The sequence below is a fragment of the Sinocyclocheilus rhinocerous genome, unplaced genomic scaffold (genome assembly GCF_001515625.1).
Source record: "Sinocyclocheilus rhinocerous isolate Xijiao unplaced genomic scaffold, SAMN03320098_v1.1 scaffold1724, whole genome shotgun sequence".
NCBI classification, from domain to species: domain Eukaryota; kingdom Metazoa; phylum Chordata; class Actinopteri; order Cypriniformes; family Cyprinidae; genus Sinocyclocheilus; species Sinocyclocheilus rhinocerous.
Window position 1 is genome coordinate 1,610,289 of NW_015626034.1, and position 14,003 is coordinate 1,624,291.

The 14,003-nt window shown below is 36.4% G+C and overlaps 2 protein-coding genes across 4 annotated transcripts in view; both read left to right on the forward strand.

Annotated features, from left to right (window-relative positions):
* The first annotated feature begins 1,262 nt into the window (after positions 1–1,262).
* dcun1d1 (DCN1, defective in cullin neddylation 1, domain containing 1 (S. cerevisiae)) lies at positions 1,263–12,615 on the forward strand. Of its 3 annotated transcripts, none has more exons than XM_016513175.1 (7): positions 1,263–1,317; positions 6,320–6,533; positions 6,679–6,847; positions 6,948–7,078; positions 7,170–7,252; positions 7,696–7,792; positions 11,683–12,615. In XM_016513175.1, the coding sequence occupies exons 1-7, from the start codon at positions 1,285–1,287 to the stop codon at positions 11,757–11,759; spliced, it is 804 nt and encodes a 267-aa protein (XP_016368661.1). In that variant the 5' UTR covers positions 1,263–1,284; the 3' UTR covers positions 11,760–12,615. The 3 variants fall into 3 exon arrangements, with proteins under 3 accessions (XP_016368661.1, XP_016368652.1, XP_016368671.1); XM_016513166.1 differs by lacking the exon at positions 1,263–1,317 and adding an exon at positions 5,596–5,700 and having other exon boundaries at positions 11,683–12,614; XM_016513185.1 differs by lacking the exon at positions 1,263–1,317 and adding an exon at positions 6,002–6,087 and having other exon boundaries at positions 11,683–12,614.
* Positions 12,616–12,787: 172 nt separating this feature from the next.
* LOC107708988 (coiled-coil domain-containing protein 39-like) overlaps positions 12,788–14,003 on the forward strand; it is a 13,455-nt gene continuing 12,239 nt past the window's right edge. Inside the window, 1 exon segment of the mRNA XM_016513382.1 lies at positions 12,788–12,793. Within this exon segment, the coding sequence (XP_016368868.1) occupies positions 12,788–12,793 (6 nt within the window).

Genomic DNA, 14,003 nt, shown 5'->3' on the forward strand with positions numbered 1-14,003 from the left:
GGAAACGCGTCAATTTCGCAAAAATGCCCATATATCGCAAAAAAATTTACACGCTCGCATGAGGTGGTTTTTCAGGCAATGCGAAAAAGGAATAATTCACAAAACTGCAATGGAAACAGCTTTTTCGCATTTACAGGTCACATGGCGTATGTAAAAAGTCATATGATCATTCTTCAATGTACTATAACCTCCAAGAAACACATCATACATGGCTGCTCTCCAGTATAAGGGGCTTTCCCTACCATTAATGCTTAAACGATTTACACTGCACACGTCTGCGGTGCAGTGTGGCTCTGATACGGCCACTGAAGCTGATTGCGGCCACAATGCTTCAAAATCCGTTGCCATGACTTATCGCGAGAAGCAAAATGTTACTTTTTAGTCGCATAACATTGGTTAATGGAAACGCCGTCATTTCGCAATACTTTATCGACATTTATAAAATATCGCCTAAGTTTTGCGTAAATCTAATGGAAACGGACCTACTGCAGCATTAGTTTCTTATTTAATCACTGACTGTTTACTTGTCTTCAGGGAGCTTGAGTTTTGTTTCTTTAAATTGAGGCTAGTATTAGTTTGTGATACTCGTGACAAGAATTATGACATTTCTATGGTATCAAAAGGTTGATGTCATAAAGACCTTATTTAAAGCAAAAAATAACTATATTGTGATATATATTGTTACCCAGAAACAAGATTTCGGTCCTATCACCCACCCAACTCTCAAAATCGTCCCCAAGTTTCCCCAGTCACAAATGTGACTTGAGACCATTCATGTCCAATTTCCAACTAGGAAACTTAGATGGCAACATGTAAAGGTGTGCTCACATTTATTCTTGCTAGTTAAAATCCAGTGGGCTTTACAGGAATCTGTGCAATCACACAGATTTTGCTTGTGTTCAACACATTTGCCGTGCTCACCAACAAAGCTGCTTGGTTTAAAAAGTGATGTATGTGAGCTGCGATTCATGCATTATTACACTACTGACAGTTTTTTGGCCCAGGTAATGTGACGGCACCATAAGGGAAGTACATGGATTGACCAAAAAAAAAAACTTCATCACCAACCCAGATATTTATTAGAAGCACTAAATCACCCCTCCAGACTTCACTAGAATACAAACCTCGATGACACCATCAGGCTCCATTCCTTCAGGCCCCCCATGGTCTCGATCTCGTGAGCTTAAAAAAAAAAAAAAGGGGTATAAACTTTTAGTTCAAGCAGTTTTTAGTATCACTCGAACCTTCAGGAAACGCGCGTGCAAGCGAGTGCACATTCCAAAAATGCCACGTGGACGACCGTTAACAATCAAAGCGGTAAATAACCGTTTTAGCGAATAATAGGTTGTATTCAGTGAAAATAACTTAGTCATGGTCTACCTTGAAGCCTACGCCCAAATTTGGTCCGACTTGTTACAGTAGAATCACCTCGTCACGTTTGATGTTCTAAAAGCGATTTCTACGACCCATAATTATTTTATTATCATTTATTTAGCTCCCGATAAAAATGGCTAAAAAAAAACAAAAAAAACAACTACGACTTTATGAAATACACCTGCAATATTTAAAGGTAGTGAACGCGGTGTGAATGCAAGGCCTCAAGCATGGAGGCCACGAGTTAGATTTCAGGTTGGGCGTGAAGCCTAAATAACTTACTAGTCATCGTTTCGGTTCTTAATAACAGCACTTACAAAAAAAAATAGTATTAAAATAGCCAATTTAGTCAGACACACATGAGCGCGGAGTACGTGAGAATACACATGTAAGCATACGCAGCTAACAGGCGTTAGTTCAGTTAGCTGCGCGGCCTGCGCCGTGTCAAAATCCACAGCACCGGCGCTATAATTAGCCCGACGCCTCTCTAGTTCAAGAAGATACACATTTATGGACAGTATTTGACATAAAGTGAATGAAGGTTACGTGTCATAACGATTTTACCTGTTGTAATCAGCAGAACCGCTAGACATGGTCCGTTCGCGACTTCGGCATTCACTCGGAAAGGAAGAACATGTGGATCTCCGGCGATTTTATCTAACCGGAACTTCTTTTTGTACATTTAGAGTAAAACTGTATAAAAGCTAAAACAGCTACACACGATTGACGTTTTATCGATTGCGACAAGAGATGTAATGTGAGCTAAATACGTATTAATTTTAGCAGTGTTTATCTTTGTTATGTCGAAGTTTGCATGGGACTATATGGGGAAGCGCACGGATATTGCACCATTTATAGGGAGTAGTGGAGTCGCTACGGGGTCTCCACAGTTCTGAAACACTGCAAAGAAAGTGTATAATGATGACAAAAAAATATTATATGGCTAATAATTAAAAGGTTTATTCCTTTTAGCGATAGAGGTTGCCGAGCCTTATTTATTTTGTATTTATTTTTTGTATTTAATTATATAATATAATTATTTGTGTGTGTAAGTAAGCATTCACAAAGAGTAATACCTAGTTATTTAAATATTGTAGAGTAAAAAAAGTATTAATCAACTTGTACTGACTTTGACTTTTAACATTGTGTTAATTTATATTACTTTTCCATTGGAAATCTCAATTTCAAACTAATTTACATATATATATATAGAGAGAGAGAGAGAGAGAGAGAATCTTTGAAATTTAAAGCTACTTTATTTAACAATCTTAATTAAGATCCAGTCAAAACACCAAAAATATTATTCGATACAACTTGAGGAAAAATAAGAGAGAGAGAGTCCTCTTGACCTGGTCTGACCCTCGAGGGCAGAGAAATCAAGTGTCTCCTGTACGCCGACGACCTTCTGCTGCTGTCGCCTCATGAAGAGGCGCTGCACCAAAGCATCTCCATCTTGGAAAAGTACAGCATCGATTGGGCCTTACCGATAAACATGGAGAATTCTAAAATCATGATCTTTCAGAAAAAGCCCAATTGTCTTGCTGACAAAAAAAAAAAAAAAAAGAGTTTATGATTGGGGGGAAAATTCTTAATCATGTCACCTGTTATAATTATTTGGGTCTGACCATCTCAGCCTCTGGACAGTTCAATAGTTCAATAAAAGATCTGACGGATAAGGCACGCAGGGCTTTTTACAGTAGGCCTATAAGAAAACCACTGTTCAAATTCAACTCACCCATTTAACTGTGGCTGAAAATCTTCGATAGCATCATCAAACCCATTCTTCCTCCCAAAATTAAACTAAACTATGAATCATGGGACAAAAACCCTGTTGAAATGTTCCACCTTGAGTTCTGCAGAAACATAGGAATTCATAGAAATGCCCCAAGTCTCGGCTGCAGGGCAGAACTGGGCAGATTTCCTCTGCTCTCACTGAGAGCAGCGAAGTTCTGCTTCCACCTATCAGACACCCCGACAGATAGCTACCATCACAGTGCTTTCACATACAGGGAAAAACCACCCAGAGAGTGACCCCATGCACTATTTAGTGGAAAAAACATAAAATCGATTCAACAATTCGGTTTAGGTATTCAAAAATTAAAGAAACAGAAACAAACAACCCAGAAAGAATACATTCATGATTGGCACCATAAAGTAACTCAATTAAAGAAATTAACTACTTCCACAGAATAAAATCTGATTATAAATTGGCACCATATCTGAGCAGTATTAAAGATTATCCTCAGAGAAAGCTGCTGATGAAATATCGTATTAATGAACACAGATGGGCCGACACAAGCAGAGCTGGAGAGCCAGAGATGTGTTCACACTGCACTGACGGAGCCAGAGGTCCTCACACAGTGCAGCAAATATAATAACATTAGAGATGCCTATTTCAAACAAATAGTGTAAGCGAGCAGAGGTGGACAGTAGTGAAGTAATTTTACTCTGCTGTAAAAGTACTTCTCAGGTGTCTGTACTTTATCAAGAGTGTTTTTCTTTAGAAAACGTTACTTCACAACATTCCAAAGCATAATATTGTACTTTTTACTGCACTACGCAACACTCTGATAAACTACAGATACTTTTTAAATTTACTTGAGTAAAGTAAAAATACTCCGCCTCTGTAAGCAAGCAACATAGAGAAACTCTTGTATATTCTGGGAGAGAAAGAAAAGTTTATCCACCTGGCAGCGCAGTACATGTCCTCCTGCCATCAAATGAGGGACAAAGGCTGATCCCTTTTTTCCATTTCAATTGCTCTCTGTATTCATTCACTTTGTCTTTTTGTTTTCATTGTGATGACATGGAAATGTGTGTTAATTTATTTATTCATTTTTATTTTATTTTTTATTCACCAGAATGTTTGTATATTATGTTTGGCAACATTGTGAAATTTTACACAGTCATGCCAATATAGCTCATTTGAATCGAATTGAACTGAATTGAGAGAGAGAGATTACAGATGTTATACCTTTAGATAGATAGATAGATAGATAGATAGATAGATGATAAAAATAGCAGAGGATTTCGATCTCGATTCAATATCAGTTCATGTGTATATAGTATACTGTAAAAATAAAGAAGATAAAAATCTTTTGTTGAATGCCTTTTTAGCACCATTTTAAACTTGGTTTAAATTCAGTATTTGCTTGCATTCGTTATGTGTAATTATGCGAGTATTATTAAAAAAGGAAGTAGGCCTAAGTTATTAACTTTTAAATTTCTCATTTAAAAATCTAGTGTTTAATCTTGTCTAAATATTTATTCAAATGAAGAACTTAAAAAAAAAACATTAAGCAAGTATGACCTGCAATATTCTAGATATATTTAGTAAAGAGCCAGCCATACATACAGGTACCTAGTGGGTAAACCATGGCATTACAGATGAAAAAAAAAAAAAAAAATTTTTTACACAAAATGACTCTAATTTGCCTCTTTGCATTGGAATTTAAAACCCTTTTCTCTATTTTAACCAAATACTACACTAATTGTGATAGAAGTATAGACATATTAGAAAAAAAATTAAGTAATTAATGGACCATAACTATTGCACAAATAGTATTTAGTACCAAAAGATCTCCTCAAAATATTAAATAAATATTATTGAACTAAAATATACAACACTTATTTAACTGAAAAATAGTTAAGCTGTATGGTCACATTATAAGTAAGCAATACCTGAGGGTTAAGAAAACCATATTAATGTTGCCTCTCCATCACTCTCCTGAGTAAAATGTCATCGACATAATAATCAATGCATAATAAGCTGTACTGTTTACCAAAAATTGCTGCAAAAACCTTTTGTTTACCGTTTGTTTGGAGAGCTCTATGAATCACGTGACCGCGCGGCGAGATCAAAGCTTGTCGCAACTCTGTTTTTCAATAGCTCTGGCTTTAACTGAAGCGCTACATTTTACGATTTACGCCACATCAAGTGCGCCAAAACCGTATTTATTGTTAGAATTTAGCTGATTGTGCATAGATAAGATCCCTGAAGTTGCAAAGACTAAAGTCTTTTTATACAGTCTATGATTAAAACGTACACAATTTGTAAGCTGAGACTTTGTTTCATATCGCAAGCAGGCTTGTCACTTTGGCGTGAGATTTACATGTGCAGAGTGAGAGCGTGAGACAGCCTAAAAGCGTGTGTCTCACGCCAAATGCGTGAGAGTTGGCAACCCTGAAAATAGTATTTCGTACATGAACATACTGAGTGTCTATGCTGAACAGCTGACTGCGGTACAAATGTCACTGCGCATGAGCGGAAGTTGGTGCAGGGCAGAGAGGGATAGCGGAAGAGGGAGTCTGGAAATCACAAACATGGTAAATGTGAGAAAAAAAAAATATATATATTTTACTAATGTGTGTTACAGTCACAAAATACCCATAAAGCGCTACGACGAATCCCGTTTAGATATTAGGCTGTTTTGACGACGACATTCCTTTAAATCTACCTAAGTTAGCAGGAGAGTGGGTTTATTGATGAATTAATTGTAGCTATACAGAGCAGGTAGCTTTGAAGCTAGCGAGGTCAAAGCTGTTGGACAGCAGGGCTGTCAAGTTCATTTTACAAACGAGAAGCCGGACTAATGGGCCACAGTAAAGGATTATTTGTTTGTTTATCGGTTACAAAACCTTATGCAAACAGTGTGAAATGCTGCTGAAAAGCAGTTCAGTAGACAAGCGTTCGTTGTGTATGAAGTCTTCGTGGTATGTAACTTATATTCATACTTGCTAGTATAGAGCAAATAAATTATTTCTATTACTTGTCATTAAAAATAAAATTACAGGGAAGGATAAGCCATTTGGTGTCAATATGCCATTGAGATACTGATTCTTGACACAGACTGGGTCTATACATGGATATGCTGCTGTACTAGTAACTGTTGATATACAATATCTAACTAAGTGAATGTGACTTTATACTTTTTCTCTATTACAGAACAAGCTGAAATCCTCTCAGAAGGATAAAGTTCGCCAGTTCATGATCTTTACCCAGTCAAATGAGAAAACAGCATTGAGTTGTTTGTTGCAGAATGATTGGAAACTAGACGTTGCCACAGACAACTTTTTCCAAAATCCAGACCTCTACATACAGAATCTAAAGGGAACACTAGACCGGAAGAAGTTAGAACAGCTTTACAATCGGTACAGAGGTAAGGGTTGAGCAACATATCATTGCTTTAAAATAGTGTTTTGTGTGTTACAAAATAGAGTTTTATTACAAACACACTCAACCATGCTTTGTGTAATTTTTCTGTAAGAAAAGAAAAAATGTCTTGCATTGTATTCATTTTCCAGACCCTCAAGATGATAACAAGATTGGTATAGATGGAATCCAACAGTTCTGTGATGATTTGGGACTTGATCCAGCCAGTGTAAGTGTTCTGCTAATAGCTTGGAAGTTTCGGGCAGCAACACAATGCGAGTTCTCCAAACAAGAATTTATGGAAGGAATGGCTGAGCAAGGGTAATTTTTTTTAATCGTGTTTGAGCTCCCTGAATCGTCTTTTCCCCTCATCCAGTGACTTACATCCTGAAATGCTAATCTTTGCCTTTGTTTTGTCAAGGTGTGACAGTATAGAGAAACTCAAAGCACAGCTACCCAGGATGGAGCAAGAGTTGAAGGACCAAGGGAAATTTAAAGACTTCTATCAGTTCACATTCAACTTTGCTAAGAATCCAGGACAAAAGGGCTTAGGCATGTGTTGGGTTCATCCTCAGTTGTTCCTTTAATTTTTATTTATAGTTAACTAGTGTTTTTTCAGTTTTATTGTTTTGTTTTTCTCTAGACCTAGAAATGGCAATTGCATACTGGAATTTAATATTGGCTGGGCGTTTTAAATTTCTAGATCTATGGAACAAATTTTTATTGGTGAGTATTGTTCTGTTCATGGCTTTAAGTTAAGTATAGATTTAACGTTTAACCTGAATATGTTTTTTTAAATCTATGCTCAACTAGCATCAGCATCACCAAACTGAAAAACAGATAGTGCTGCCCTAAAATCACAACATTGAAACATGCACTTTGTTGCTAGAAGATGCATGACTATTGAAAACAATATGTGTTCCAGAATAGGCTCAAAATACCAAACATGTTTGGATGGATTCATAGAGTCTGTGCCCATGAAACACTGTGTGTCAACTCTGGTTGCCCAAAATCTACAGACTGTCTCTGGTTTTTGACAATTATCATTGATGTGTCCAGACTGAAAATTGGGGCAAAAAGTTGTGTAGTGTATTCCAGCCTTAACTGGTAAAAGTAATGTGTTTAATCACTGTAAAACTGGATGAAAATGTTTTGCTTATGCATTGCAGGAGCATCATAAGCGATCCATTCCCAAAGACACATGGAACCTTTTGTTAGATTTCAGTACGATGATCACAGACGATATGTCAAACTACGATGAGGAAGGTTAGTTTGAACTTCTTTGACTTAATTCATCTTTTACATGTTTATATATTAGGGCTGGGTTTTGACACAAATTTCATGATTCGATTCGATTCTCATTCACACGCTTTCGATTCGATTACCGATTCGATTCGATTCAATATCGATTATTTTGGATATATATCAGGTACAGTACATGCCAAATTTTCTCAAGGAAAAAAAAAATCTCTCAACTAATGCTGTAAAATATACACGAGAGTCAGTTGGTACTACATTACTATAATATTGAAGGTTAAAATTGACTGATTTGTTAAAATTACACTAATAAAGTTACAATTACATAATAACATTTCTACTTCAATTCGTTTTTTTTAAATATAAACATAATTCAAACATAAATTAAACATTGAAGAACAGTCAAATTTATAATGGATATGTTATATGGTGCATATATTTAGCAAAATGCCCCTCTCTACAGTTTATTTTTCTATCTGATTAATGAGGTAAATGTGACGTTACGTGACATTGTTTACAAGCTGTAATATTGACGTCTTTGCGCACTGTGCAAACACTGATTGAGCGATTACATGAGACAGGATAGATACGGATTGTAAAGTTGTACTCTTTCTTTTAACTTGCCTTCGGATGTTTAGTCATGTTTATTTTGTGCTGAAGCTGGTATTAATGTGGAGGAGACGATCAGTTCACGTGCGCTACACGCTGTTGATCTGTTAATCTGAGGCGCTACAGCGATCTGTCACTCCACATTAAACAGCGCCAAAACAGCATTTGATTTATTGTTTGAATACTGCAGTGCAATGGACAGAATTTGAAATCTGAGACTTTGTTTCATATTAAAAGTACCAAAGCACAATGCTTTTTGCGATTTATTGGATGGGAGGTACCCTTCAATGTTCCATCCATTATTTGAAAACAGGCTAGACTAATCGATTCTTGGGATTTAAGAATCGATATCGTTCCTTAAAAATGAGAATCGATTAATATCGAAATATCACTTTGTTTCATATTAAAAGTACCAAAGCACAATGCTTTTTGCGATTTATTGGATGGGAGGTACCCTTCAATGTTCCATCCATTATTTGAAAACAGGCTAGACTAATCGATTCTTGGGATTTAAGAATCGATATCGTTCCTTAAAAATGAGAATCGATTAATATCGAGATATCTATATTTTTTACCCAGCCCTATTATATATAGTGCTGCTTGAATGTTTGTGAACCCTTTACAATTTTCTGTTTCTGCATAAATATGACCCAAAATATTATCAGTTTTGCGCACAAGTCCTGAAAGTAAACAAATAGAACCCAATCAAACAAATGAGTCAAAAATATTTTCTTTGTCATTTATTTATTGAGAAAAATGATCCATTGTTACATATCTGTGAGTTGGAAAAGTATGTGAATCTTTGCTTTCAGTATCTGGTGTGACCCAGTTAATGCAGCAATAAAGGCAAGTAAAGTTTCTTGTAACTGCTGATCAGTCCTACACAACGGCTTGTAAGACTTTTAGCCCATTCCTCAGTACAGAACCACTTCAACTCTGTGATGTTGGTGCGTTTCCTCCTATGAACTGCTTGCTTCAGCTCCTTCCACAGCATTTCAATTGGATTAAGGTCCGGACTTTGACTCAGTCATTCCAAAACATTAGTTTTCTTCTTCTTTAACCATTCTGCCACAGCCATATCAGCCTGCAGCCCAAGACTGGTTGACCACTGAAGCTAAGCAGGGTTGAGCCTGGTCAGTACCTGGATGGGAGACCTCCTGGGAAAACTAGGTTGCTGCTGGAAGAGGTGCTAGTGAGGCCAGCAGGGGGTGCTCACCCTGTGGTCTGTGTGGGTCCTAATGCCCCAGTGTAGTGACAGGGACACTATACTGTCAAAAAAGCACAGTCTTTCGGATGAGACGTTAAACTGAGGTCCTGACTCTCTGTGGTCATTAAAAATCCCAAGATGTATATCCAAATTATATTAAAAGCATTTGTCAAGTTGAATGAAATGACTTTATTTATTGCTCTCCAGTTAAAATTAAGTTGCCTCTTTATTGTAGTAGCCTACATATTATTGCCTTTAAGTGTACACATGCCAACCAAAATCATAAAAAAATGCCCCCCAAAATATCTGTGTAAATGGTTCAATAGATATGTTAAACCGAGGTCCTGACTCTCTGTGGTCATTAAAAATCCCAAGGCACTTCTCGTAAAGAGTAGGGGTTTAACCCCGGTGTCCTGGCCAAATTGCCCCCCTGGCCTTTGTCAATCATGGCCTCCTTATAATCCCCATCCACTTGATTGGCTCTATGTCTCTCTCTCTCCTCTCCACCTGTAGCTGGTGTGTGGTGAGCGCACTGGCGCCGTTGTCCTGTGGCTGCCGTCGCATCATCTAAGTGGATGCTGCACACTGGTGGTGGTTGAGGAGAGACCCCCTCATGATTGTAAAGCGCTTTGGGTGTACAACAATACACAATAAAGCGCTATATAAATGCATCATTCATTCATTCATTCATTCTTTGGTAACACAACTTGTGTGCTTGGGGTCATTGTCTTACTGCGTGGCCCACTTTCTCTTGAGACTCAGTTCTCGGACAGATGTCCTGACATTTTCCTTTAGAACTTGCTGGTATAATTCAGAATTCATTGTCCTGGACCAGATGCAGCAAAACAGGCCCAAACCATGATACTACCACCTCCGTGTTTCACAGATGGGATAAGGTTCTTATGCTGGAATACAGTGTGTTCTTTTCTCCAAACATAACACTACTCATTTAAAACAAAAAGTTTTATTTTGGTCTCATCTGTCAACAAAACCTTTCTCCAGTAGCCCTCTGGCTTGTCCACATGATCTTTAGCAAACTGCAGATGGGCAGCAATGTTCTTTATGGAGAGCAGTGACTTTCTCCGTGCAACTCTGCCGTGCACACCATGGTTGTTCAGTGTTCTCCTGAATGTGAACTCATGAACATTAACATTAGCCAATGTGAGAGGCTACCCAGGAGTTACCCAGGGTTCCTTTGCACCCTCACAGACTATTACACGTCTTGCTTTTAGAGTGATCTTTGTTGGTTAACCACTCCTTGGGAGGGTAACGATAGTCTTGAATTTCCTCCATTTGTACACAATCTGTCTGACTGTGGATTTGTAGTCCAAACACTTTAGAGATGGTTTTGTAACCTTTTCCAGCCTGAAGAGCAACAGCAATTCTTTTTCTGAGGTCTCCAGAGATCTCCTTTGTTCGTGCCATGATTCACTTCCACAGACTTGATTGAACTTTGGTAGATCCCAGTTCTTTAAATGAAACAGCAGACACTGACTCCCGACAGTCATTCCACTGAATGAAAACACCTCTGAACAGATGGACTCTAATTTCACCTTCAAATTAACAGCTAATCCTAGAGATTCACATACTTTTGCAACACAAAGATATGTGACACTGGATCATTTTCTCAATAAATAAATCACAAAGAAAATATTTTTGTCTCATTTGTTTGATTGGGTTCTATTTGTCTACTTTCAGGAAAATCTGATGATGTTTTAGGTCACATTTATGCAGAAATATTGAAAACTGTTCACAAACTTTCAAGCAGCACTGTGTATGTGTGTGTGTGTGTGTATATATATATATATATATATGTATATATATATATGTATATCATAACTACCTTGTGAAAGTTAACTAGATATCTAAATAAAATGTATGCATGTATGTATGTGTGTGTATATATATATATATATATATACACACACATACATACATGCATACATTTTATTTAGATATCTAGTTAACTTTCACAAGGTAGTTATGATGTCAAACGATTAGACTCAGTCCTTGTTTTAATTTTGTGATTAAATTTCAAAATGAAATTTGCATTCATACGTCTGACGTTTTCTGTTTTTTTTAGGAGCATGGCCAGTACTTATTGACGATTTTGTGGCGTTTGCGCGACCGTGCATTGGCACCAAGAGCACAGCTGTATAAGTACATTCCTTCTGAGAGCTGTCTGGACCTCACTGAAAACAAACAGCTTCTGCTGAGCACAGAGGACTGAACTGAGATCTGCATTGCCTTTTCCAAGCCCTCAGGACTGAGACATTTATACGAACCAGAGACATTAAAGGCATCTTTTCTCTTCAGTCGTCTAATGGTGGTTTGGGCTTTTATCTTTTTGGGCCGGTTTTTGTTTTGACTTCATACAGGATCTTATTCAGTCTCTGGGACTTCAAAACTTGTCGAACAAGCTGTCACAGATACAGTTAGGAAATGTCAAGATCTTAATTTTAGTACTCCATGTGCATTCTTGCTCTGATTGTTTGTTTCTTTCCAATTGGTTTTTATGAAAATTATATGTCAGAGTTTTTTGATTGTTCTCTCTTTTTTATAAAACAGAGTAGCTGGTGTCTCGAGAGCCAGTAACATTTGCTTTCTTTTTGTTTTATTGTGACTTAATGTACTTTTCTGTTGATATCCAGACAGTGATTTCACTTTGCTTGTTTGGTTTTGATTAAATCGATAGGTCATAATAACTGAAAATATTATATTTTACAGTCCTAGAAATAATATTAATTTAACATTACCTCAGTTTTCCTTGATTAATGACTCCATTTGATGTATTGATATACTGTGTTTGCAGTTCATTCAGCACTTTGATAAGTCACATAATCCATACAATAAAATCAGGTTATAGTTGATGAATAAAGTCGGATGGCCTTGAAAATATTTTGCTTGTGTGTGTGTGGTAGTTCAGTGAGTGTTTTACCCACACAGTGCAACTTCCTTTTAAAGTCATTGGAATACTTAATAGTTCACCCAAAAATGAAAATCATCATTTACTCACCTTCATGTTGTTCCATACCTGTATGACTTTCTTTGTTCTAAAGAACACAAAAGATGATACCAAACAGTTTTGGTTACCACTATGGACTTCTATTATAAAATTATATAATATCTAAAATATTTAATATTTTATGTTCTCCAGAAGAAAGTCAATCATACAGGTTTGGGATGACATGCGGGTGAGTAAATGATTTCCAAAACTAATTTCTGGATGTCTGATTTGATATTTCATTATAAGGGACTCTTAAATCACAAAATTAAACAGAACTTTAATTCTAAGAATTATAGTATTATTTTTTTCAGTGGCACAATAACGAGGTAATGCATAGTGATTTTTAAGCATTACATGTTTTCAGTGCTTTATTTCTTTATTTTTTGTTCCAGGAGGTTTATATTTAACGTCATTTTTAAAAAGTGAAAAGTTTGGTTTGCATGTGATACTTTTCTAGTAAAATAAATAACTGAATAATGTACTAATCTTTTTTTTTTTTATTCCTTCGGAAAATAAAAAAGCACATCAAACAAATCAGCAAATCTTTTTTTGTACATCCGTTTTCTATTAATAAGATTTTTATATCCAAAATAATTTTGTAGATACAATAAAACAAATGCAAAATGGTTTCTTTTTCTTGTCCACAAAATTCACAGGTTAATGTTTATTGAAATGTTTAGTAATTAAATGTTTAGTTTAAATCTTTCCAAAACATGCTGGATAAATCCTGTGTAATATTTTGAAAGACGTGTTTTCTTTAAAATGTCTTAATATGATAAAGGAGCGTTTGGCGTCACCTATCGGTCGAATACGGCACATCGATAGTTAGCGTCGTTGCTAGGAAACGAGTCTTGAAAACAACGATAAACTACGGCGTTCCTAAAAGACTGGTCGGTATAATATCATCGAGACGTTTATGTTTTACTCCTGAACGTCTCTAAAACAACAAAATGTCAAACACCCTGTTAGCAGAAGTTGGTTGGGACGCGGGTTTGCCATCCCTGTACACTGCAAAAAGAGATGTGTTAAAAATGACACGTTGTGCGGAATTTTAACACATGTAGTGTGTGCTCAGGGACAACACATGTTGTGTCAAATTTAACACAATTTGTGTTAAGATGGATCACACATCTACTGTGTAATGTAATTTAACACACAACGGTGTCATTTAAACGCATTATGTGTAACTGAAAATTATCAGAAACTACTAATTAATGTGTTAATATGACAAAAATAATAAGCATTGCCATCAATTTGTAATTCTACAAAATTGAAATAAAACAGACAGATGTAAAAATGTTAGCAATTTAATTTGTCAAAAATGTTGTCAGGGTAGAGAACAATGCATGCACAGAGGCACAACAAAATGTTCTAAATCTCAATTTCATAAATTTAAT

Bases quoted from the DNA above. Each gene is read 5' to 3' on its own strand.
- dcun1d1 (XM_016513166.1), top strand. From the start codon at position 5,623: ATGTCACTGCGCATGAGCGGAAGTTGGTGCAGGGCAGAGAGGGATAGC. The intron at 7,253-7,695 runs GTGAGTATTGTT...TATGCATTGCAG, and splicing joins TATGGAACAAATTTTTATTG to GAGCATCATAAGCGATCCAT. The intron at 7,793-11,682 runs GTTAGTTTGAAC...TGTTTTTTTTAG, and splicing joins GTCAAACTACGATGAGGAAG to GAGCATGGCCAGTACTTATT.